This window comes from Zootoca vivipara, chromosome 6 (genome assembly GCF_963506605.1).
Source record: "Zootoca vivipara chromosome 6, rZooViv1.1, whole genome shotgun sequence".
Taxonomy (NCBI): Eukaryota; Metazoa; Chordata; class Lepidosauria; order Squamata; family Lacertidae; genus Zootoca; species Zootoca vivipara.
In genome coordinates this window covers 59,705,362-59,731,330 of record NC_083281.1, presented here as the reverse complement: position 1 = coordinate 59,731,330, position 25,969 = coordinate 59,705,362, and the positions used below count along the sequence as shown (strand labels likewise).

Genomic DNA, 25,969 nt, shown 5'->3' with positions numbered 1-25,969 from the left:
AAGTGGGGCTGGGCGGGGCAGGGGGGAGTTGATAAAATGGCTTGATCACAGAAGAGCCACAGAGATAGTGTTTGGGTAGAATGCATAGGCCAGGCATCCCCAAACTTCGGCCCTCCAGATGTTTTGGACTACAATTCCCATCATCCCTGACCACTGGTCCTGTTAGCTAGGGATCATGGGAGTTGCAGCGCAGGCCAAAACATCTGGAGGGCCGCAGTTTGGGGGTGCCTGGCATAGGCCACCCAGTGAACTCAGCTGTTTTGGAGACTTAAAACTGAACATCTGGATAAGACCCCCGCTCTTGTGCACCGAACATGCTCATGTGCAGCTCCCGTCCATTGCGCTGTGGCTTGTGCTCAAGAAGTTCCCCTTCGGAGGGGAGAGGCTTTGGCAAATATCGCAGTGTAAGTCCCATGTAATCCAGGGAGTCAAAAGGTGATTTTAAGCCGTCTGCAGCTTGTTGGAAGCAGGCAGCTCATCCCCAAAGGCAGGTAGGGAGAGTGGTAGAGGGAAGGTGAAACATGCATATTCTGGAGATGTAGGGAGGGCATGGACAAGAGGGGAAGAGGAGGGAAAATACTTGTTCGCTTATCCTGAGCTCATCTGCAGAGCCGAGTAGTGCCTTCCAATCCTTTCCTAATGGCTGCAAGCCATCACCACCTTAATCCATCATTAGCTGGGCATATTTCAGATCTGTGCCAACAGTGAATTGGTGTGCGTATGGCAGCGGCGGGTGGGTGGGGGGGGGGAAGAGAGAGACTTCTCTCGCTTGCATGCTTCCCCTTATTCCCATGCCATCCTTGCTGCTGCCTGTGTGTAATTAACAGAGTAATTAAAAACAGGATGAGTTAATTGGTATTCATTTATGTGGCAGATGTTTTTAATTAAGATACGAAACAATTTACCTGTTTATATAAACAATAGTGAACGAAGGCTTGTAAAACAGGGTGTTTTTCCTTCCACATGCAGCAGGATCTGAGCCATCTCTCCGAGCTCCTTTTCATCAGGCCTGAGGCCAAACTGATGGAGAGCACCTGGGGGTTGTGGATGGTGCCAGGGACTGAGGCTCCCTTCCAAAGATGTGTTCCTCCCCTTTCTTAATTGCATGCCAGCTACAGGGATGTTCTTACAGGGTGACTGAGCAGGGCTGGACCCTGGATCTTTCCCACTGGTCCCCAGATCAGCTGCCACCTCCTCCCTCCCTTAAAAAAAGAAAGAGACTGTTTTAAAAATTAGCTTTGCTTACAGGATTGCTGGTCAGGCGTCCACATGTGCAAAAAGAGCCCAAACATTGATGCATATTTGCATTAAAAATTGCATATGCTGATCTATGTGCATAAAAGCAGATATAGAAGCAATTTAAATGGAAAAGCAGGGCGGTGACAGGTGAGCTGCCTGCCTGCTCAGTCAGCTGTCTCTGGGTGCTCAAAGTTGTGGAGGCAGTTCCCTGCTCTTCCTTTTCCATGGTTCTTCAGGTTTAAACTGGACTTGGGCTGAACAGTCCTTCGGATAGAGGACTGTCTTCTGCAGAGTAGGACACACTCTGGATGCATCATTTCATTGCATGTAATGGTCAAGGTTTGTAAAGGCAAAAAAGCATCAGCTGGGGATGGTGACCAGGATAACAGCAAGACATGGAGGGGGGACTGATTTTCCTTTCCTGCTCTGGTCCTAAAGACCACTCTGCTCTGAAACTGCTTTTTGCCTGGGGAGGGGGGGGGGCAGATTTCCACATGGAGAAATGGAAAGTTGAGTCTCCTTTGGTTTTCAGAAGCCAGAGAAGGCAGATAGCAAGGTGTAGGCATTGGAGGCTGACAGCCCAATACTTTACATTCCTATTCAAAAATAAGCCCCAACTGACTGAGGGGCTTCCTCCCAAGACAGGATTGCACCTTAAGTGTCACAATATGAAGAACATAAGAAGCACCATGCTGAAGGACCATTTAGTCCAGGGGTCAGCAAAGTTTTTGTGACTTGGGCCAGTTCAGGGTCCCTCAGACACCGCAGTGGGCCGGAGTGTGTCCATGCGCATGCACACATGCACAAATTCCGGCGTGGAGGAGGTGTGCGCAGCTTCCCATTGGCTGCAGGAGCTTCCTGCAACCAATAGGAAGCCAGCCAGTCTCACGGAAGGCGGTCACCACTCTGCTCCATGCCGGTTTAGCACAGCGCATAGGAGCCGACCAGGCGGCAGGGGTCCCTGAGCGGACGGTGGGGGTCCCTGAGCCGGTTAAACGATCCCCATGGGCCGCTCGTGGCCCATGGGCCTTAGGTTGCCGACCCCTGATTTAGTCCTTCCTCTGGTATCCAGAGGAATGTTGATTTGAGCTGGTGAACCAAACATTTAGTTCCCTTTTCCTTGGCACATAGGAAGCAACCCTTTTCGGAGTCAGACCATTAATCCATCTCGCTCAGTCTTGCCCACACTGACTAGCAGGAGCTCCTAGAATTTCTGTCAGCCATCTACCATAGTCATATTTAGAGATGCTGGGGACTGAACCTGCATGAAAACAGGTGCTCTACCACTGATAGCCAGGCCCCACTTGTCTGCATGGAGTGTTTGACTCTCCATGCCACAGAGGCCAGAAAGACCTGATATCCTATCCATGAAGCTCTAGATAATGTTCTTGGTATCAAAAAAGGCAGGGGGAGCTTGCCCACCCCAAATGCTTTTCTTGTTCAGAAGGTCTTCCTCCCTCCTGGTGCAGCCAGCTGTTGCTCTGTTTTTGGGTGGGATTCAGTCACATATTGGCAAATTCAGGTGTCAAAATTAAAGTTGATTGGGAGGTCCTGTGCCAGGAAACCAGACTTTAGCAATAAGGAAAAGTGATGGAGGGGGTTGTACTGGAAAGTGTGTGGGATGGCAACTGCTTGATGCAAGGTCATATAATCTCCCTGCCGACAAATCACAGCAAATGCTTGGTAAACAGGCAGCACTGTATAATCTCCCTGCAAACTTTGTGCAAATAAATGAAGATGAATTCTCCGCTAACAGTTTGCTTTGGAGTGACCCTACCCTGAATGGAAGGCCCGGCCTTTGGTGTTTGCATGTGTGTTTGTGTGTTGTGACTTCCTAGCCATGGGCAGGTCCATGGCTTCTGCCTCTGCTGGAAAGGGGCTCAGCACACCTCAGTTTTCCCAGAGTCATGGCCCACAGCAGATAAGAAATGTGATAGTGAAACATTTGGCTATTGCTGGAAAGAGGCCTTGGCAGCCTGCCGGCAAAGACCAGATGGCTGGAAGCCCAGCTGCGGGGAGAGCAGGCTGGTCTCAGGTGTGCTAAGTCCTCAATCGGTCCCAGGAAGACTTGGCATCACATCCTAATGAATATCAAAGAGGGGGCAAGAAGCACCGTCTTTGCTCTTTAACACCGTGATTTTCCATTTCAGCAGATACTGAATCACTCCTGTCAAGCCCTGAGCTGATACCGGGATGCTGAACATCTCCTAATAGCTCTGTGGGTTTTGAATTCCCAAAAGGAAGGAAGGAAGGGAGGGAGGGAGGGAGGGAGGAAGGACGGAAGGAAGGAAGGAAGGAAGGAAGGAAGGAAGGAAGGAAGGAAGGAAGGAAGGAAGGAAGGAAGGAAGGAAGGGTTTATCTTCCTCTCCAGTCCCCAGGACAGGTTAGAAAGAGAAATTCCCTGGCACATTTTTCATGGCCTGTGCAAGAAAGAGAAGGGAAGCTTTTGCTTCTGTGCTCACTTTATGCCAGATCCCCAGTCTCTTGTCCCCTTGTCTTCCTTTAATTCCCCACTTTTCTTCCAGCCCCTTCCTACACCATTCATTTATAGTTCAATCCCCAGCATCTCCAGGTAGGTCTAGGAATGCCCCTGTCTAAAATCCTGGAGAGCTTCTACCAGTCAGAGTAGAATCTACACCAGGCATCCCCAAACTGCGGCCCTCCAGATGTTTTGGCCTGCAACTCCCATGATCCCTAGCTAACAGGACCAGTGGTCGGGGAAGATGGGAATTGTAGTCCAAAACATCTGGAGGGCCGAAGTTTGGGGGTGCCTGATCTACACAGCGCTGAGCCTGATGGACCAACGGTCTCACTTGGTATAATGCAGCTTCTCGTCTACTGCATGTCCCCATTTTTCCGAATCCCCTTGCATGCATTTCCTCAAAGGACTTTCCTCAAAGAGTCGCCCCACATCTCCCTGCTTTCCCTCACTGTAGTCAATTTATAGCCTGCAAGCAGCGTATTCTGAACCTCCCAGTTATATGGGCATCATTTATCTTTGATCACATCCCTCATACACCTAACGTAGTCATACCACTGGTCCCTCATAAATATTGCCTATGCACTCACTAACAGCAGCTCTCTGGGGCCTTCAGACAGGGCTCTCTGCCAGCCCTAACTGGAAATGCCAGGGATTGAACCTGGAACCTTCTTCATGCAAGGCAGCTGCTCTGCCACTGAGCTATGACTCTGAAGGGAGAGCACAGACAATTTGGCCTGGCATGTAGCTTGTTGTGCATCAGCTACTTATGATGCTGCAGGATGTAACCCAGATTTGGTCACATCCACACCATACACTTAAACTGTGTGGCTTCCCCGCAAAGAGTATCCTGGGAACCATAGTTCGCCCTCACAGTCCTAGCACCCTAAACAATCTACAGTTCCCAGGGTGGGAATCCTGGGCTTTCAATGTGTTTCTAATGCATGGTGCAGCTGTTGGAAGCTTCCACCAGCCCTGCTCTTCAGGGGCCATGGGCAGGTGGGCAGGGCTGATGTGCCCCAGCTGCCTATTGGGGTGGTGGTGGCGAAAATAGAGGCGAGGTGGCCCAGAGGTGCCAAGGGCGGCACTCCAGTCATTCCAAAGAAACGAAAGGAAAACAAGGAAGGAGACGGCGTTGTTTTCCTTAACAGGGAAAGGAGGCTGGAGGAGCCTGGCACTCGGTCCAGCTGCCCCAGCTGTGGGGGGAGGAGGGGGCTCCTGGGGAAGGTTTAGGAGACAGGCTGAGCCCCCTCCCCCATCTTTTCCCACATGGAGTGGTCTGCAGTTCATCCCCAGTTTGCCGCCAGCACTGAGTGCTTGAGCTAACACAATCCAGATGGAGCAGCTCCGTCCCTGGTGAGCATATCGGGGAGTTGTTCTTGGCCCTGCTGGCACCGGCAGCTGAAGAGCAGGAATGCACAGCCTTTATTTGGAAGGAGGCAGTGGACCCAGCGCTCCCCCCACCCCCACATCTGGATTTCATTTGCAGAGCATGAAACGATGCTGGGATTTCAGGCCAGTGCCGGTTTAACCCTTTCCTCCTGCCTCCCTGCCTCCCCCAGGGTCAGAAGAGGGGAAAGGGGAGGAAGAAAGAGGGAAAGGACTTTCCCCCCTCCCCAAGGGGCCTCGGCGTAGGGTTCAAGACAGTCTTCCCTAACTTGGAGCCCACTTGAAGTTTTGGACTAAAACGGCCAGCAGCCCTAGCCATCTGGTGGGCAGCAAGTTGGAGCAGCCTGGCCTAAGACATCTCTCCATGCACGCATCCTGGGCATAGTTAAACTTTGGGGTTTGTTCCCACAAGAGGCAGGGATGACCATCAACCTGGTTGGGTTTAGAAGAGGATTAGGCATAGTCATGGAGGAGAGGGCTACCAATGGCTACTGGGTATGATGGCGATGTTCTATCTCCATGGATGGAGGCAGTATGCCTCTCAATACCAGTTTCTGGCAATCACAAGTGGGGAGAGTTGCTGCAGCATGCAGGTCCTGCTTGCAGGCTTCCCATAGGCAACTGGCTGGCTACTTTGGGAAAAAAGATGCTGGCTTAGATGGGTCTTTGGGCAGCTCTTCTTATATTCTGCAAAGGATGGGGCTGGAGCACAATGCTCAAACTGCACCATGAGCGTAACCAGATTTTTTTGTTGGGGGGGCAGGCTTTTGTTAGGGGTGGGGGTAGAACCTCAGATTTGTATTGATTGGGGGGCAGTTGCCCCCTTTGGCTATGCCCATGCACATGGCTGCTTTAACGTTAACATGGGAAAGACTGCTACCCCAAAGTCATTGCTTTGGCTTCTTGAGGACTGGGAGGGTCAAGCCATCAAATGCAATGCAGCTTCTAGCAAGCCATTTGCAGGGATACAGTGAGGCTGGGTTGATACAATGAGACTGTGCAAATCCAGCAGAATGAGGAGGTGGAAACCTGAGATGTTAGAGTGGGCTATAGGATTTCAGGATGCTGGTGTGAGGGTGGGTATAGAGTGCTTTCCTATGTACCTGTATTATTATTACTATTATTATTATTATTATTATTATTATTATTATTATTATTATTATTATTTTCTGAATAATTCTCCTTTCACATTGAAAGCTAGTGCAACAGGGAGTGATCTGGGCTGTCACCAATGGGCTAGATCTTTACTTGCAGGGAATTTATGTGCCTTTTTGGTTTTGGTTTTAACTGCTGCTACCTGCCTTCAGGCTGAAGCAGTACAATTGGCCGCCAGCTCAGGGTCCTTCCAGCTTACTCTGCTGCATGTGCTGATCCACTACAAGGTGCAAGCTGAAATGATACAGGAGATGATTGTAATACCTGACTGGAATGTGTCCTTAAGCCCTGATAATGCCTCTTGCTTCCTTGCATGGAGGATAGAGAGGGCTGTGTGAGCATGTATAGACACAAGCCTACTGTATAATATATAATATACATATAAACATGTATAAACACAAGCCTACTGTACAAAGGGGGGGAATTGCATGCACTGCTCAACCCACTTTTGCCTCTGGCCCCACCCTCCTCTGGCATGTGGCCTCCAAATGGTTGCCTAGAAAGGAAAGTGGCCCTTAAGATGAAAAAGGTTCTCCACCTAACATTCTGGTCCACAATGCTGGTCTCACAATCGCTACCTCCTGGGGTATAATAGACTGACCGGACCCCAGTCAAGGATGTAGCAGATTAGACTGTCAGATTTGGCCATGCCTTGAACACAATCTGTCCTCTATTATAACCACCGTGTGGACACCCTCTGGTATTGCTTCCAGCTGCTGGCTGGGGTCTGAAAGGAGCCCAGCTGCAATGGATGAAACCCACCCTTGACTGAAGCAAACCTTTCAATCACAGTGGAATGAATGAGGAGGGGGAAGGTGGGGGGGGGAGAGATTGGGATTTGCCCTTCTGTTCCCACTGGGAGGTGCAGGGTGAGGGTGGGCGGCCCCCTCGGTCTGGAGGAGGAGAAAAATAGAAATCCTTTCATTTTTAGATCCTTGCCTTCTCTGCCTAAGCTCCGCAGCTGCTAATGGAAACCAGATGTCGGAAGGCAGACACACAGCTCTCCGCAGTTGGGACAAATTATTCGCCTCTTTTCCTCTTCTCAGCCCCACTCCCCAATTCCTTTCCCACCCCAAGTAAGAGGCAGCTCATTCCTTCAGCCTCAGAGCCATCGTGGGGAATCATGGTGACATTTAGAACTCCTGCTTTAAATAAAGGAGAAGCGAGAATCATTCCCAACTTCTCAATATGAGAGGGTTCTAGGTTTAAGGTTTTGTTGCTGCAGGCACCCCCTTTCAGTTCATGCACAGGATCTCCATTCTGCACCATTAAGTCCCCATCACAATTCCTAATCTCGCACAGACTGTGCATAAACTGGTCGGACTTGGCTGGCTGAAGCCAGCGCTCCTAAGAAATGGGCCCAGTGTGCTAGCAAGCAAAAAGAGCTCAGAAAATCATCACGGCAGGCGAGGTTCCTGAAATCGAAGGGAAATGACACCAATTCTCATTGGTGCAGACGAGGCTGGCACCTCTCCAGTACAATCCTTAACATGCTGCTTTAACACATGGCTCATTGTTATCAGGCATGTATATATGCCACTTTGCAAGCACACACACACGGCCACAGAACTCAACACCGTGAGATTTTTAACAAGCTTCTAGCTCTCATGGGTCATTCTAGGCAAAACCTCCAAAGCTGGAGAGAAGTAGGGGGGGAGTAAGATTATCAGGGAGCAAGAGTTCAAAGCTCATTGCCCTATGCCGTCCTTTGAGGATTGGGAGAAAGAAGTCATAGCTCAGTGGAGGAACACCTACTATTTTAACTTGAGGAATAAATAAATAAATGCTTCAAACATTGTAGGTCTGATCCCTGGCACAGATTCTGGAGAGAAGCCCAGGTGAGCACAGGTTCAAAACAGAAGGTCTTTTGGTTACAGGTAGGTAGCCGTGTTGGTCTGGATCGAAGTAAAATAAAAAAAATTCCTTCAGTAGCACCTTAAAGACCAACTAAGTTTTTATTTTGGTATGAGCTTTCGTGTGCATGCACACTTCTTCAGATACAGTGAAATGGAAGTTTCCAGGCACTTATGTCTTTTGGTTAGAGTGGCACCATAGCTCAGGCTTACCTTGATGGTGCAAATAGGCTGGCTTCTGGAGAGGAGCTTGACACCTACTGCTCTGCCCCAGGCTTTTTAGTTTGGCACAGGTTGGCAGCTAAGCCGAGGTTGGGCTAGTAGATTTAACCCATGCATTTAAAGCACATCCAGTGTGCGTTTAAAACATGCAACTCCCCCCTAAAGAATTCTGGGTTCTGTAGTTTGTTAAGGGTGCTGGGACTTGTAGCTCTGTGAGGGGTGTCACCAGTATGTGGGTAACACGCAGCTCTACTTCTCCATAATATCTGAATCAGGAGAGGCTGCGAAAGCTCTGGATTGGTGTCTCAGTGCCATGGTAGGCTGGATGAGGGCCAATAAACTGTGCTTGAATCCTGGGAAGATAGAGGCTTTGGAGTGGGCGGTACTTATGTCTGAGAGATAGGCAGGTTACCTGTTCTGGATGGAGCTGCACTCCTTATGATGGAGCAAGTGCATAAGGAATATGTCTTTGCCACTTGAGGTCAACTTGTCCTCTGTGGCTAGGAGTGCCTTTGACTGGCTTCGTCTGGTTCACCAGCTATTGAGTTCCTGGACAGAGATAGCCTGTAGCCCATGCGTTGGTAACCTTGAGGCTGGATTACTGCAATGCACTGGGGGGGGGCTGCCCTTGGACCTGGTTTGAAGGCTCCAGCTCTGGTGCAGAATGTGCCGGCCAGATTGCTGGTGGGGCATCTGGCTGACAACATCTTCACTGGCTGCCCATCTACTACCAAGCCTCTTTCAAGGTCCTTGTATTAATTTACAAAGCTCTGGACAACTTATGCCCAGGGTGCCTCAGGGACCACCCGAGCCCTTATATCCCAGGTTGATCACTGAGATCATCTGCAGGAGCGTCGCTGGCCATTTGTCAAGTAGGCGAGGCTCATTTGACAGCAACAAGAAACCGAGCCTTTACGTGTCATTAGTTCAGTATTGTGGAATACTCTGCTAACAAAGATTCAGCAGGCACTTTCTGTTTCAACTTTTAAATGCCTGCTGAATCCTTTTCTATTCTATCAGGCTTATGCAAGCAATTAAGAATACATTTTTTCCACAATAGTTAGCTGATTTCTGAGTTTAACTTTTTAGATTGTTTTATCATGTGGTTTGATGTACAACTGTTGTAAACCACTGTGGGTTTTTTTTTTTTTTAAAAAAAAGGAATAGCAGCATATAATTTTTTAAATAAATAAACAAACTTCAGTTCTCAGGATTCTTTGTGTGACGCCATGGGCTTTAAATGTGCATTGGATGTGCTTTAAATGTATGGGGTAGATCTGCCTAACTTGGTGAGCTGTCCAAACATGAGATTGTAGGTAAGATCTCTCCTCCTTAACCCTTATCCGTAGCCAAGGTTTGGGCTATGGTTAAGGAATGACCTTAACCACGAACCCAGGTCAGAGAATATACCAATCCAAACCTTGGCTGGGCTGTGGCACCTAAAACACCTAGTGAGAAGCAGCCTAATAAAATTAAATAATGCCTCTGCAAGTTGAAAAACTCAATGACTGGTTAAGTCCAGGGAGATGCTCTGCAGTTGGGATGTCACATATGAGAAGACCTCCCTTGGATCACTGGTACCACACCTCCAAAAGCAGAGGGACTTACAGAAGGATCAGTGTCACTTAGTGGTTAGAATAAAACTGGGGGAGACCAAGTTCAAATCCCCACTCAGCCATGGATCTCACTGGGTGATACAGGCCCCTTACTCTCTTTCTCTGCTTCAGCCCAACCTACCTCACAGGGTTGCTGTAGGGGTCAAACTGTGGTTGGATGAGAAGGAGAGAAGCATGTATATACTGTCTTGATCTCCTTCGACAAAAGGCAAGATATAAATATAAAAAGTGTTGGAGGTTGCCACATTAATATTGTGAATCAGCCTTTCCATTGTGGTTTGCAACTGCCTGATCAGAGTCTGGGATCAGACAGAAGAATGTTAATATTCCTTAATGGTCCAGGAAGGACAGCTTTTATCTCTATATGGAAGCTAATTGCTCAAAGTGGCTTCTTGATAGGGAGGCATCTCTGGAATGCGTGGAATGGAGAAGGAGATCAGAGCTTGAAAGGTGACCCTCTCCATCCCCAGCAGAGGAGATGTGGGTGGGAGAGGGATGTGCCAGTGTGCCCTACTTTGCAGAGGACAGTCCTCTGTTTTAAGGGCTGCCCCCCACCCCGGTCAAAGCAAAATAGAAAAAGAACTCTAGGAAGGGATAGCAGCTGGGACTCTGAAGTTGCACAACAACCCTGCATAGTAGACTGGGCAGGTGTCACACAGATCACCTGAGGACATTCCAGCCCGATCAATGAGATCATGGGTAGGCAAACTAAGACCCAGGGGCCAGATCCGGCCCAATCGCTTTCTAAATCCGGCCCACAGACGGTCTGGGAATCAGCATGTTTTTACACGAGTAGAATGTGTCCTTTTATTTAAAATGCATCGCTGGGTTATTTGTGGGGCATAGGAATTCGTTCATAAAAAAGAAGAAGTCTGGCCCCCCACAAGGTCTGAGGGACAATGGACCGGCCCCCTTGTAGGGATAGAGAAGAGAAAGTATGTCTTTACATGGTACTCACTTCCATGAGAGGCAGCATGGGCGTAGCCAGGACTTTTGGGGGGGCAGTACCTACGTGATTGGTCAGTTAGTTAAGTATTTCTATTATTTTACTTGATCCCCCGCCCGCTCTTGGCTTCACCCATGGGAGGCAGTGATGGCCACCAACCTAAAGGTAAAGGGAACCCCTGACCATTAGGTCCAGTTGTGACCGACTCTGGGGTTGTGGCACTCATCTCAAGTTATTGTCCAAGGGAGCCGGCGTATAGCTTCCAGGTCATGTGGCCAGCATGACAAAGCCGCTTCTGGCGAACCAGAGCAGCGCACGGAAACGCCGTTTACCTTCCCGCTGTAGCGGTTCCTATTTATCTACTTGCACTTTGACGTGCTTTCGAACTGCTAGGTTGGCAGGAGCTGGGACCGAGCAACGGGAGCTCACCCCGTCGCAGGGATTTGAATTAGACATATTCATGGAGGAGAGGGCTATCAATGGCTATTAGTCATGATGGTTGTCCTCTGCCTCCATAGTTGGAGGCAGCAATGCTTCTGATTAGTAGTTGCTGGAAACCACAGAAGGGAAGAGGGCTCTTGTGCTTGGGTCCTGCTTGCAGGGTTCCCAGAGGCATCTGGTAGGCCACTGTAAGAACAGGATGCTGGACTGCATAAGCCACAGGCTCTTCTTATGTTCTTATATAAGAGGGCAGTACATAAATACTAAAAAATAATAATAAAAAATAAAAACATGCTGCACTCCAGTTCAGGCCCTGACCATTAAGCCAGCCAGCCTGCCTCTGATCTTGCATCCCTTTGGCTGCAGACTGCAGCATCCCATTTCCCAGCTGCATCGGCTCTTCTTGCCGTGTCCCAGATCCACTACCTCTTTGCTGTCTCGCAAGGATGACAGGACTCTGGACATGCCAGGGCTTCTGTGGGCTCCCATCTGCTGTGTGAGGCTCTCAGCTGCTGTTTGGCTCTGCGCTGTCACTCAGGACAGTATTTATAAATAAAGCAGGAAGCATGGGGGGGGGGTCAGCGGCCCCGCACCGTGCCAGGCTCCATTCTCAGGCATCGATAGTCGCAGGAATGCTGTCATCAGTCAGAGCGATGCACAGTATTTCACATGATGCTTTTCACCCCTCAACACTTCCAAAAACAGAATGGGGATAGCAGAGAGGAGTGGAACATTTATAGGAGCAGACCAGCCTGGAAACAAACAGGATCTGTGCCCCAGAAGGACTTTGTACTCTGCCAAAGCTTGGTGCTAAGGCTGAGCCCTGGAATATTTTAAATGGCAGTGCTTAGCCCTGGGACATGCAAGCATGTGCAAAGTGCAGTGGCTCTCCCAAAAGTCTGGGATCAGGGTGAAAGGTTTCCCAGGCTGAAAGTCCAACATCTTGCAAGTTGTTGCCATTAAAGGAATTTATATACCAACTTACATTGGGGGGGGATACCAAGGCAGTTCACACACAAAAAAAATAATAAGAATAAAACCAATTATTGTAAATACATCTAATTAAAATACATGCAAAAGCAATGACATTAAACCATCCATTTTTAAAATATAAAACAAACAAGGCTTTCAAAACAGCATAACAGTTAAAACAACAAGCAAAGCAGGAGACTCAAGCAAGGAAATTCTTATCTAACCAGGTGTGTCTTCAAGGAGCAGCAGAATGACAGTACAGATGAGGCCTCTGGTAGGCAGGAAGAGCATTCCACATCACTCATGCCTCCAGTGAAAAAGCCCGCTTCTGTGTTACCGCAAGCCAATAATCATCAGGCCACCGGGGGGGGGGGGGGAGTTTGCATCTCTTGGGCTCTCAAGTGCATTAGAAATTCAACAGTAAATCTCAGTCTGCACACAGTCAGGAAGGGGACATAGCCCAGCAGGAGACATTTTTTTAAAATGTGCACATTTATTGTGTTTTGTGGAATGGTCCTCGTTCAGTGGGAGAGCACCTGCTTTGCTTGCAGAAGGTCCCAGGTTGAATCACAGCATCTGCAGGTAGAGCCGGGGGGGGGGGGACCCTTCTTTTGTTTCGGACCATGGAGATGCTGCTGTCAGTAAGAGCTGAAATGACTGAGCTACATGAGCCAATGGTCTGACTTGACATAAGAGGATTGTAGCTCAGCTGTAAAGCAGCTGCTTCACATGCAGAAGGTCCAAGGTTCAATTCCTGGCATCTCCACTTGGGATGGGATGAGGATAGACCATGATTGAAACCCATTGATGATTGGTGTCAACAGTGCTGAGCCAGACGGATGAATGGTCTGGCTCATTATAAGGCAGGTTCCTATGTTCCCATTAAATGAGCTTTAATTTTAGGGCTTTAATTTTAGGGGAAAGGGTGTAGTTCAGTGGTAGAGGACATGCTTCAAACCAGGGCATCTCCAGATAGGACAATTCTATGACTGGGAGAGACTCCTCTCTGAAATCCTGGCAAGCTGCTGCCAGCCAGAACAGGTAATATTGTCATAGATGGTCAGCTTCCTGTCTTCCTATGCAGCTTCCCAAAAGGCAGCTTCCTTTGTCCTCATGCCGCTCAGATAGACAAATAGCTTCCTGCATTTCACGCAATGAGCCTCTGCTCTAAATGGGAATGAGCCTTTTGCTCTCCTCCCGGCCTCAAGCACTTTGGGTTTGTATTCAAGCAAACTTTCACAGTGAAAATTGACTTTTCCAAGTGCATTGTCGTGAGATCCAGAATGCTCCCTCTAGCTCAGGATTGCCTACACTGACTGGCAGCAGTTCTCCAGCGTTTCAGGCAGGAGACATTCCTTTCCCTACCTAGAGATGCTGGGGATTGAACTTCTGCATGCAAAGGATGCTCTGCCACTGAGCTCCAGCACTTCCCCAGATTTGAATGTCTGATGAGCCATGGTTGCTCATTGGATTGGCTTGCCTAAGAAATGCTGCCTGCAGAGCACATCCTATGCGGGGAGGTCAAAGCAATCCCATTCCCTCGTATTCCCTTTGCAGAAGTCTGCATACATTGGAGAGAGAAGTGGGTGCCTAAATCCCAGCCCCATGACATTGTGCCTTGTTTTCTCTGTACGCTGGCCAAACTTTGCAGCAACCATAATATATCTCCTTTGTGTTGTCCCACAGTCCCTGCACAACATCCTTCTGCCCCCCAAACCTTTCCTGTGTGAAACTAGCCATTCCTTACCTCGTGGCTCGGTTCCCTTGGGTATGTTTCGCTCAGACATGTCTGGTGCACATTTCCACCACTGCCAGCTGCTTCTGTGAAGCAATTGCAGCTGGGGGGTACACAGCCAGCATTTTGCCTAGGGAAAAAGAATAACAACTGAAAAAGGCAGGCAGACTTTGCAAGCAGAAATATCTGCTTTCTTTTTGACCCTAACACACATTCCAACTGTCCCTATTAACCAAAGCATACCGTTCTCAGGCTACCATGTCTGTTTCAAACTTGACCCAGATCTATTTCAATCTGCTGGTTCCCAAACTGTGGTCCGTGAAAGACATCCAGGTGATCCACAGCATGTGTGTAAAAATACAGGTAAAAAGCATACAACGTCCAGCACAATGCATTGCAATTGCTGCAGCAGGCAGAAAATAATGAAGAGGTCTGTCAAGACCCTCAGCAATTGAAATTGAACCTAATTGAACCCTCTGACCCACTGAAATCAAGGAACCTACGTTAATAATGCCCATTCACTTCAGTGGGTCTACTCTGAGCAAGAATAGCATTGGCTACACCACAGTATGCGTGGTCAGGGGCCTGCCAGGCTTCCGTGCTAAAAGGAACCTATTTTGGACGTTGCTCAGAGGCGTTGTGACTTGGCATAACTCTGCAGGCTGAACTCTGTGGAATTGCAAACAGGTTCTGGGGCTGAGCCCCTGGGTTGACTTGGCTCACATTTTAAGGGCAGATCCAAACCATAATTTTTAAACGCACCTGACACACATTTAAAGTGCATGACTTTCCCTAAGGAACCTGGGAACTGTAGTTTGTTATGGATTTGGGGAGTTGTGGTTTTGTGAAGGTAAAATACCGTCCCCAGGATTCTTTGGGAGAAGTCATGTGTTTTTAATGTTTTGATTATATCTATGCTTTTATATGTGTTGGAAGCTGCCCAGAGTGCCCAGCCAGGTGAATGGGTTATTATTATTATTATTATTATTATTATTATTATTATTATTATTATTATTTAAATGTCATGTGGGTCTGCCCTAAGCCCTGTGTCTGGCATAACCATGGCGGGAAAAGATTAAGACAACTTTGTGGCATGTAACCTCCACCCCCCTCCCACCGCTGCAGAGAGGACAGGCCTGGTTTGCAATGCCAGGAAAGGCTTCGGAGCCAAAGGGACTCCAAGCAGGCTGGGGAGTCTCCTCTCCGTCTCCTTGGCCTCAGCCAGAGCTGCCTTCGGAGCTGATTTATAGCCGGCAAAGCTCGTGTTTGTTGGCCCGAACTCAGCTGCATGCTGGGAATGGCGTTGAGAAGGAAGGCGGCCCTGCTGGGGCTGAGGTGGTTCTCTCCCTGGCTACTATCCAGAGTTCTTTCCACAACGTGTAACTCTTTGGATGCGGGGGGGGGGGAGGAAGAGCTTTCAACAAATATGGAAAATGACCCACACTGAAGGCCCGGCATGGGGGTTTCTTGCAGATGGGGTGGCCCCTGCCTGGGAGAGCTGCTTGCACCTCCTGGAATTGTGGACAGCAGCTTGGCATTTTTGGGAAGGTCTTTTTGCAAGGTGAGCTATCGGTTCAGGGATATACTCAGGACTGAGTCCCACCCCCTCTTCCCGCCCTCGCAGAGTCAAGATCAGGGCAATTTATTCATCATCACTATCATTGACAAGTAAAGGATGGCTCTTGGCTCCTTCCGCCCTTGGCATTGCTGATTGGCAAAGAAACACGTCAATGAGCAGGATGAGCGAGAGGGAGGCAATCCAAGGGTAGCTGGCAAGAGGGGCTCTTTCTAACTGGCTGGGCGAGCGGATGGTGAATTTTTAAAATGGCAAGCATTGAAGGGAGTTGTTACGGTAGTTATTTATGTGTTGCATTGATATCCCAGCGTTTCCCTCCAAGATGCTCAAGGTGTCCCACATGGTTTCCCCCCTCCTCAGTTCCTTCCCTTGAGAACCCTGTAAGGTAGGCTAGGCCAAGAGGCAGTGACAGGCCCAAGGTCACCTGGTGGGTTTCACAGCTGAGTGGGGGTTTGAACCCGGGTCTCTCCCAGGCCCTAGTCCAGCATTCTATAGTGGCTCTCAAATTGAGATGATGATGATCAGTTGCTAGGGTTTCCCTAGGGGTGGGAGAGAAATTTGATTCATTTTGCATTTCAAGGCGAACCTACTTAATTTGCACTATGTGAAACAATATGCAAACTGAAACGTAGCAATCCTTCGAAAGCCACACTAAATTCTGCTGTGCAGTTCTCCAGCTAAATGCATATATGGTACTAGGGTAAAGTGTCTGTAAAAATGTAAATATCATTGAAAATAGAAATGCATTGTTTTGGGGGAGATCACTTTGCAAAAAAAATGTGTATATTAGACAAAATTGCATATGAAAATAGGTATATTAGGAGAAATTCCCATCAATATACTAATGAATTTTCATGGTAATTTTTTTTAATGGCAAACTAATGTGGAAAACCAAGATGGTGAAATTCTTCCACCCCTTAATTTTCCTCTCACTGCCACATCATTGTGGGAGGAGAAACTGTAACAACCATCATTATGAAATAAAAAAATTTTGTGGGTACCTCAGAGATGGATCCCATGTTTCTTTTAATAATTCATTCATTCATTCATTCATTCATTCATTCATTCATACAGTTTCTAAACCACTCTTCACCAAAGCAATCCCAGGGTGATTTGCACAACTATACAATCGAAACTTAGGTAGATAGATGAGAGAGAGAGAGAGAGAGAGAGAGAGAGAGAGAGAGAGAGAGAGAGAGAGAGATGAATAAAATTGTTTAAACATAAAGGGGTGTAGCCAACTAAGTTTTACTCAAAGTAGACCCACTGAAATGAATGGACCACTGATAGGCCATTACTTTTAAAGGGGGCTACTCTGCATACAACCCAATATTTTAAATTAAAAAAAACCAAATGTTGCAAGATGGGGAGGTTGTGTTCAGGAACCCTGGAATTATGATGGGGGAGGACAGCTGGGAACACTGGGAGCTCAATTGCAGATTATCTACAGAAAGTCCGAGGCCCCACCCCCAGCATCACCACGTAGGACCAGGAATATCCCAGCCTGAAACCTTGGAGATTCTCTACCAGTCGGTGTAGACAATACTGAGCTAGATAGACCAGTGGTCTGGGCTTGGTATAAGGCAGCTTCTGTGTTCCCAGGTTCTTAAGAGAAAAGTATACCGTGCATGGAGTCAAGCCTTTGTGAATGCCCACTGAAGCCAGACTTCTCCTCCATGTGAACGGTTTCCATGCCACCTGAGAGCCTGCCATACGATCATGTATGATCACATATGTTCAGCTCCAGCTTAGGTTGCCTCCTCTGTGAACCGCAGTGATATCTCCCTTTGGCTAAGATCACAGCTTTATTTAGCCTGGACTGTGTACATTTTTTGTGTGTGTGTGTGTTGTGTTCAATTAATCGTGCAACAGTTGCAGCGCATTTGGAATGCGCCACAGATTAGAGTTTTTATCAGCCGTGCAATCGTCTGCAGACAAGCTCTGTGCTGGTCTCATGGAGGCAGTGTCACCTCGAGGAGATGCTGGCTGACCCCAAAGCCAGGGCGGCGAAGGGGAGGCTTTCCTTCTTTGGTCCTCATCTGGGTCTTGGCAGGGTCCTGCCGGCGCGAGGCTCAGTGACGGAGCGCCACAGCTGCCCTCGCACTTGCGCTGAGCCATCAAACTCAACTGCATCCTCTTTACTTTAGGAGAGAGAGAAATGAACTTGGCGGCCTCCAAAGTCAGAGGCAGGTGCCTTTTCTTACGGCCGGCAGCTGCTCCTGTGGGCTGGCTGTTCCTCTGCCATTTCCCTCTCCTCTCCCAGCCGATCTTGTTCCTCCCATCCTGATAACACTTCCACAACTCACATTCATCACCCCACAAAAACAGGGTGGCTTTATGGAACCTCTGAGCGGTTCAGAGGCTGCATGACACCAAACTTGGGCAGGGGCTACCGGCAAGGGATGACCATTACCTTTGGGGCTTCCTTGTGTGAGCTGCTCAGGAGGAGAGGATCACCTGGTCAGCCACAGTGAGATGTAGGATGCTGGACTAGATGAGGCTTTGGTCTACTTGAGAAGGGCTCTATATATACATTGCTTTTGATGTTGCTACATGGGATCTGCAACAAAACATTGCAGTGCGCTCCTGTTCAGGGTGCCTGCCTGCCAGCGAGCCAGCCATGCCCTCATCAGGGATACTGCATTGCACATATACCCCCGCCACACTTTGCATTTTTATTTCTCAGCTGGCGCTGGAAAATTTCCAATGGCTGCTGAGCTGTTTGTCTAGGAGCATGTTTGCTTGCTGCTCAGGAGGGAATGTGGTCCCCAGACTGAAAATGCTTCCCCATCCCTAGTGTGGCTGAAGCGGGCATCAGTATGAATCATGTCTTCCCCGTGCGCTTCCATCCTAAATATTCCCTTTCTTGTTTCCTGGGCAGCATCTTCACCTCTGAGTCTCCTCACCTGTACTTCCTCCCCTTCCCCTCCCTCCCTCTGTTCTGCAGGTAGTGCAGAGATCAAGGCAGCAACGATGCCTGACTCACCGGCTGACGTGAAGACGCAGTCCCGATCCACGCCCCCCAACATGCCACCACCGTCACCAGCCGTCACGCAGGGAGCAACGCGACACCCCACCTTCACACCAAACCCTAGTGAGTAGTCAAGTCAACACCCTGCCCAGCAATGGGCATCGAAAATGGCAAAGGAACCAGAAACAGTGGCCAGGGGGTGGAGGTGGAGGTGGGGAATCAAAGGTCTCTCCTGGTGTGGTGTGCAATTATTATTATTATTATTATTATTATTATTATTATTATTATTATTATTATTTTATGTTTGCACCCTGTCATTCCTCCAAGTTGCTCAAGGTGATGTACATAGTTCTCTTCCTCATTTTATCTGCATGAGAACCAGGGGGCAGCTGCCTCAGGCGGCGGAATCCAAGGGGCGTCTCAGCAGGTGTGCACCACAGCTAGAGAAGCAAGTGGCTTCAAGCTTCTAGTGAGATCCCGCAAGAGACCTGTTAAATCATGCAGAGGCCTCGCACAATCGTCCAGAGACCCCAGTATATAAGGCAGACTTACCAGGGTCTCCAAAGGCCTCCACACAACATTATGGGCTCTTGCAAGATCTTGGTGGAACCTGGAAGCAGCAGTCGCACAACTCTGCTAAGCGAGGCTTGAGCTTCCACATCGCTGACTTATTGGATCTGCCTGCGCTCTATCCTTATGGCCTGTTTGCTTCCAGAACTGAAGCAGACTGACAAACTTTTATACGCTCCTTCCCGCACACATGCTACTCCCACTCTGCAATGACCTGTACAGTAGGAACTGTGAGCTGCGGCTGTTCGTTAGCTTTTTCCAAGAGGCAAAGCAAAAAAAACACAACCCGACCCAAGCAGAGGATGCGCTTAAGAGGACTTTGCAGAAACGGAATCCAGCCAGACCCATTTCCCCGCTTTATCCGCAAGCTCTTTTCCTCTGGTGTGGCGGTTCCGGTTGTCATCAGGACCCGGAGCTGCTTCGGATGCCGGGGCGGGTGGGTGGGCTTGGATGCTGTCCACCTCCACCCTCGCCGCTTCTCGCCTCTTGATGCATCGCCTTTCAAGCGAATGGCAGTGCCAGATGGCACCACATTTGGAGTGCCAGGAAAGCAGCCCTCCCCCTTCCCCGTTGATGCGGATGCCAGCCGTCTCCGCTCCTGCTGTTCATGAGCGATGCTGCGATTCGCAGCCAGAAGGTGCATAGGGGAGCAAAAAGGGAGAGGGCAGTTGAACCCCAAGCAGACAGCAAAGGCAGCAGCAGCACTCAGGATTATTTTCACAAAGGACGAGTGCCAGGGGGCCCAGGCCTTGCTAGAACCCAGACCTCTGAGCTCTAATGTAAGGTCATGCAGATCTCAGTGGGAGAACGTCTGCTTTGCATGTAGAAGATCCCAGGTTCGCATCTCCCACTCGCATCTCCAGGTAGGACTGGGAATGAATCCCTGCCTGAAACCCTGCGGTGCAGACAATGCTGAGCTCAACATACCAATGGCCTGATTCAGTATAAGGCAGCTTTCTATGTTTCACTGTGTGGATATTTTGCAAGCAGAGCAAACTACTCTGCACATGCTCAGAGGGAAGTTTGTTTCACCAGAGCCCTGGTTTTGAAACTAGATTCCAAACCCTGTATAAACAAGGCTGCAGAGCAGTAAAGTTGAGCATTGCATGGCTTAGCTGTAGCCATGATGAAACCCCGCTATGGGATTTCCACCACGCATCAAAGGCCTGCCCTGCTGGTGAGGCAGCAGTAGTAGCCTCCGAGGCCATTTCCTTCTGATAAGAGGACAGAACTGTGTCACCTAATCTGCACCCAGGAATGACCCATTCTGGTTTGCCTCCTGAGCAGTGTTAGAAACTGAGATATGAAAGCTAGGAGCTAAATGGCACCTTAAACCTAGGTTATGGGAGCAACAACGGAATGTCTAGGTGCACTTTCTTATAACAAGAATACAAAGCTGAAAATGAATGAACTGCAGCTAAAATATTGTGTTCAGGGTCTATTCTTTCCCTGCCCACTCCCCTAATATTCTTCTCCAGTCTTCAGAGAGTAAGTGGCAGTGGGGGGGGGGAGGGCAGAAAAAGGTCCTCCTTTCCTTCCACTCTGCAGTTTTAATCTGAAATCTTAGGCGCAGTACTGCGCCCAGAGCTCAGAAACTGCTCGCACTAATGAAATTCCCTGTCGCAAAATGCGCCTAGAACAATGGGAGTTTCGAACACGGCTCCTGAGGTGAAACAAGAAAGTGCCACCCCCACTGCTGCCCACTATCTCCCCCCCCCCCACTGCGCTTGCTAAATCCTTGCTTACCAGGGTCACGCAACTGCGGCTTCTGGGTTCTTGCAAGATTTTGTGGGAATTCTGCTAGATCTCGCCAGAACCCGGAAGTCACAACCATGTCTCCTTGCTTCTCCAGCAGTGATGGCGGCAGGTGGGGTGACCCCCACACCATGAGAAGAAGCAGTGACAGCAGCGAGATCTCCCACCTCTCCCACTTCTCCTCATTTCTCTGGCAACAGGCGTGGTGAGGGCACCTGAGGGGGCTCACCTCTTGTGATTCCACTGCCTGAGGCAGCTGTCTCAGTCTGGCCATGCCTGCACCCCATAAGCTAGTTTGCTGCCTTCAAATTGCCAGGGCTGAAGGGTGATTCAGTGGCCAGCCCAGGCAGCCTGTGTGTGTGCAGGTGTGTGTGTATTTGTTTGTGTGTGAGAGACACCATCTTCTCCTTTGCTTCGGGCAGCAAAAATGCATTTCTCTTGCCTGAGGGTCACCCCCATTTGCAAGGCAGAGAATCGCCCGTCCAGTTGCCCGCAAGTGCATAATGCACAGTTGGCATTGGGCGCCCACGAAACGCTCGGAGTGCCGCAAGTGCAGCATAAGCAGCAGGAAGGGAGTCTGTGCACCCCACTCCCTTCACAGATGGGAGCCTGTCCTCCATCCACAGATAAAAGATCCAATGGCAGATGGGTGGCTATATCCGCAGGCGCAGCACATCGATGCCGAAAGCCCTGAAATAGTTGTGACTATAATAGCCTGCTCCCCCAGATTCCTTTGCCCTTCAGCTGCAAGGAAGCCACACAGCCCAGGTCAAAATTAACTTCTTCTTGCTCACAATCAGAAAGAGCAACACATGCCCACCCCCCTCACCTCCAAATTTGGGCTGCAAAGTCTCCTCGCTTCTGAAAAGAAATGCCTTTTTTTGTATTGCACCTTGCGGGGCGGTGGGTGGGTGGGTGGGTGGGGGGAGATAGTCTCTCTGTGTGTCCCCTGCCTCTCCGATTCTGAGTGGCAGTTCCAAGTCAGCTCCAGCCTTTGCTTCTTCTTCTTTTTTGGAGCCAGATGTTCTCTAATTAGAAATCGGATTCTGCTCGTCTGTGATCTGATGGGGTTTGCTTTTAATCGCTCTCGGTAGCAGATGCAAAGGCGCTTTTGAGCCAGTCTGCTGTGTTTTCTGAAAAGGGTCTGTGCTGCTCTCCCCTCCCCCCTCTCAAAAACAACAACCCTTCTTGCAATAGCTGACCCCGGGAGGACTAGCCTTTCCTCCCCGCCTCCCCGTCCCCGTCCCGCCACCCCCCCCCCACAGTGATGCTGTGTATGCATTTAAAGCGCTTAGAGGTTAGGGAAGAGAGAAGGATTGGAAGCTGTGACTTTTGCACTTAATTCGAGTGGATATTAGCAAACAGCTGGTGTTGTGCCCCTACTAAGAGCTCTGCTAAGATGTTCAGCCTAAACTGGGCGGCTTTAATAACCACCTAGCCTGATGGTTTGCCACCCGAGAGCTATGGCAGAGACTTGGCCCATCCCAGGATCCCGCAGCCAAGGAGCAAGACGCCAGTGGCGGATTTCCCAGCCAGATGGTGGCTGCTGAGAGCACACAGATGTGCAAAGGAGGACTTGGAATCTATGAACTGCTTGGTGCCTCTCTCCCCAGATCCTTTTTATGGGAATCTTCCCAAGGAACGCTATATGCCAGAGTTATCTTTCCAGCCCTTATAAACTCACTAAAGATATTTTGTAAGCCAGGGATGGAAAAATCAGTACAAGGAGGCAGGTCCCTGCCCAAGGAGCATACAGTGAAGAAATTTGACACTGGTGAATTTGAAGGAAGGGGAGGCAGGGACAAACAGGGGAGCCATATATGGCTGTTTCAGTTACATAAAGGAAGGCTTGTTTACAGAGTTACCATTACACCATAGGGCATGGGAACCTCGGACCTGTTATTCCAGCTCTAATGTCAACAAGCAAGTTGCAATGGTTACTAATGATGCCCTTCCTCCCCTTCTGCTGGAAACTGCAGCAGGGGAGAGTGCTGTTGTGCTCAGGACCGGCATCCAGGCTTCCCAGCAACATCTGACTAGACACAGTGAGAACAGGATGCTGGACCAGATGGGTCACTAGTGGTCCTGATCTAGCAGGCTCTTTTTACGTTCTTACATCTTGAATTGGTTCTGAACTCGCCATGCTTGTCAGTTCTGTAGCCCAAGTGCCCTTAATCCACCTGACCCTTTCTGATCAAGCCAGTCCTTCTCCTTCGTTCTTACATCATAGTGAACCAGGCTTGTTGCATGAGGAAGCGACGGGTGGGGATAGGGTTTTCTGTAGATTTTCTTTGCCACATTGGTAGAAATCAGAGGTGCTCTACATTCCCACACCCCTTCCTTCTCTTAATTTCTGTTGTATGTTTTTGAATCTTTACAGCATCCGCCAACCTGGTACCCTTCCGCTGTTTTAGACCACATCTCCCATCAATCCTAGCGTTGCTGGCTGAGGCTGATGGGAGTTGTAGTCCCAAACAGTTAGAGCATACCAGATCAGGAAAGGCTATTCTATACTTTCCAAGTGTTTGTTAATACTGACGATCACGTCACTATCTTGTGATCAGCACCGTATGCATTTTGCATTGTTTGTTGTTATAAATCTTTTCTGGTTTTAAATTGCTTCTATCTGTTGTATTTTATCTGGCTAAATCGCTTTGAAACTCTTCTACAAAGCGACTGATGCATGTGCTTAATTAATAAAAAAACAATATAGCTGTTGGAGAGCTGTTCACCAGGCTTCAGCACAAAGTCCATTCACCTGGAAAGTGGGTTGTTGCCAGGCAGATTTCTTATCTAAAAACAAACAAACACATCCACATGGTTGTCCTTTCTAGAACAGGTCCCATTTCAGCATGGAGCTGGCTTTATGGCATGCATAGCTATAGATCAAGGGTGGGTACCTATCTCAGTCTGAAGGACTCATTCCTTTCCTGACAACCTCAAGGGCTGTATCCCAGTGGTGGGCGGGACCAGAGGCAAAAGTGGGTGGAGCAACAAATGCAAATATTAGCACCCTACTGTAGGCAATTTTCTACTCGTGCATCCCTCTCTAGCCTCCATTCAGATGAGCAAAAAGCATTATCAGAGTTCAAGGACACATTCCAGCTGGAAAAAATATATTCCCAGGGTACGAAGCAATGCCAGTGAGGTGTGTGGTCTGGGAGAGTTCTGAGGGCCAGATATAGAGGCCTAAAGGAGATGCCACCCACCCTCTCCATCTGCCCACAGGCACTCTAGGCACCAGTGCAAAGTTGGGGCCTCCTATCCTTTAGAGTATCTGGCAACAACACCCCTAATCAGCAGGCCAAAGAGCAACCATTTGTGAGTCTAAAATGTCATCAAGACAGTGAGTTGTCAGCCCCCGGCTCCTTCAGTTGAGATAATATCATACCATCCAACATTTCTCCAATGAAAATAGGTACATCCTAAGAAAAAGCAGGACATTCCAGGATCAAATCCGAAACCAGGACATCTGTAAATCTGGGGCTGTCCCTGGAAAATAGAGAGGGTCTGTAATACGGGCAGGCAAGCCACACTAATTTAGCTGGCAGTGGCTTCCTTCAATCTGTTTGCAGTTTATGAAGCCGGTTTAGCATAAGCCTCTTGGCACAACCTTAGTCTTTGTTTGGGCATTGCATGACCAACCCATATCTTTTCAGGACACCCTCAGGCAGAAGGGACAGTATCGGTTAAGAGTTTTGCCCCTGCAACTAAACTCACACGCTGGAAGGAAATCTCCCAGCCAAGATGGATAAGCTTAAGGCCCTGCCTGGCTGCTACTGCCCCAGCCCTGATCAGGGACTTCAGGAAGGAAGCGCCCCGCCACCTCTGGTCTCTCCTGATAGCGTATGTTTTATTTTGCTTGCAGATCGTGAAGCTGGGCCGCCGATGTTTCTGCCCCGCGGCCGTTTTCATGGTTGCTTGAAATGGTCCATGGTGTGTCTCTGTAAGTAAGATGAAACGTGCCCGTCAGCAAGAGACGCAGAAGCTGTAGCTCAGCTTTGCTTCCCCTAGAGCAGGGGCGGGGGAAACCCGAGGGCCACATTCTCTTCAGGGGAACCTCCCAGGGGCCGCATGCCGGTGGTGGACGAAAGTGGGTGGAGCAATGCATGTTGATTTTACCTTTGTACAGTAGGCAAATTTCGACACATACTCACATTATCTGCTATCTGGGCAAGCAGGAGGCCTGATCAAAATTCAAGGACACATTCCAGCCAGGAAGGAAAAAAGCTCGATAAGGGTTTGAACCAAGACCAGAGAGGGTATGGCTAGGGAGGGTGTGGCCTGGAGGGAAAGTCCCAAGAGCCAGACACAGACACAGGTCACAGCTGTGCCTGCCCCTAAGACCTGTGTGAGATTTTAATCCCAGCCCAAATGACAATGTACCTTTCCCACAGGTAAATTGGACTGCAAGCATTCTGATAGCTTTGCTTCCCTGGGCCAATTGGAATGTTTGCAAACTGTCTGTGCCATCATCACACCAGCTCAGCCAATTGGTGTCAAGGGGATTAACCACTGCATGTGCAATGCAGTGGTACCTTGGGTTACAAACACCTCGGGTTACAAACACTTTGGGTTACAGACTCCGCTAACCCGGAAGTAATACCTCGGGTTAAGAACTTTACCTCAGGATGAGAACAGAAATCATGCGGTGGTGGCGGCAGGAGGCTCCATTAGCTAAAGTGGTACCTCAGGTTAAGAACAGTTTCTGGTTAAGAACGGAGTGGACCTCCAGAAAGAATCAAGTTCATAACCAGAGGTACCACTATATATAATATGGACTAGGAATAATAGGTCTTGATTCAAATTAAGCCTTCAAAGGAACATTGTCCAATTACAACTTTTTCTTACATACACAGTGGTGGCTGTAGCACACAGCCCATTCTGTGACTTCAATTCCAACAGTCATCAAGGTGTTCCATTCTACTTCCTGTGCATACTGTTGCAAAATAATAGCTGTGTCTGTAGCATTGCTGGTGATCTCTGTGAAAATAATACAGAAGGTAGGGGTGTGTGTGTGTGTGTGTAATAGAACACTGAGGAAGGAAGG

The 25,969-nt window shown here is 49.0% G+C and overlaps 1 protein-coding gene across 6 annotated transcripts in view; it reads left to right on the top strand.

The window, feature by feature from the left end:
- Positions 1 to 25,969, top strand: part of CBFA2T3 (CBFA2/RUNX1 partner transcriptional co-repressor 3) — a 67,629-nt gene that overhangs the window by 20,652 nt on the left and 21,008 nt on the right. For 4 of the 6 annotated variants that reach the window (XM_035119411.2, XM_035119409.2, XM_035119410.2 and 1 more), the window contains exons 2-3: positions 18,571 to 18,717; positions 24,788 to 24,865. In XM_035119411.2, coding sequence (XP_034975302.2) covers positions 18,597 to 18,717; positions 24,788 to 24,865 — 199 coding nt within the window. In that variant the 5' untranslated portion in view covers positions 18,571 to 18,596. The remainder of the gene's footprint in view (positions 1 to 18,570; positions 18,718 to 24,787; positions 24,866 to 25,969) is intronic. The other 2 variants (XM_035119413.2, XM_035119412.2) reach the window with 1 other exon arrangement.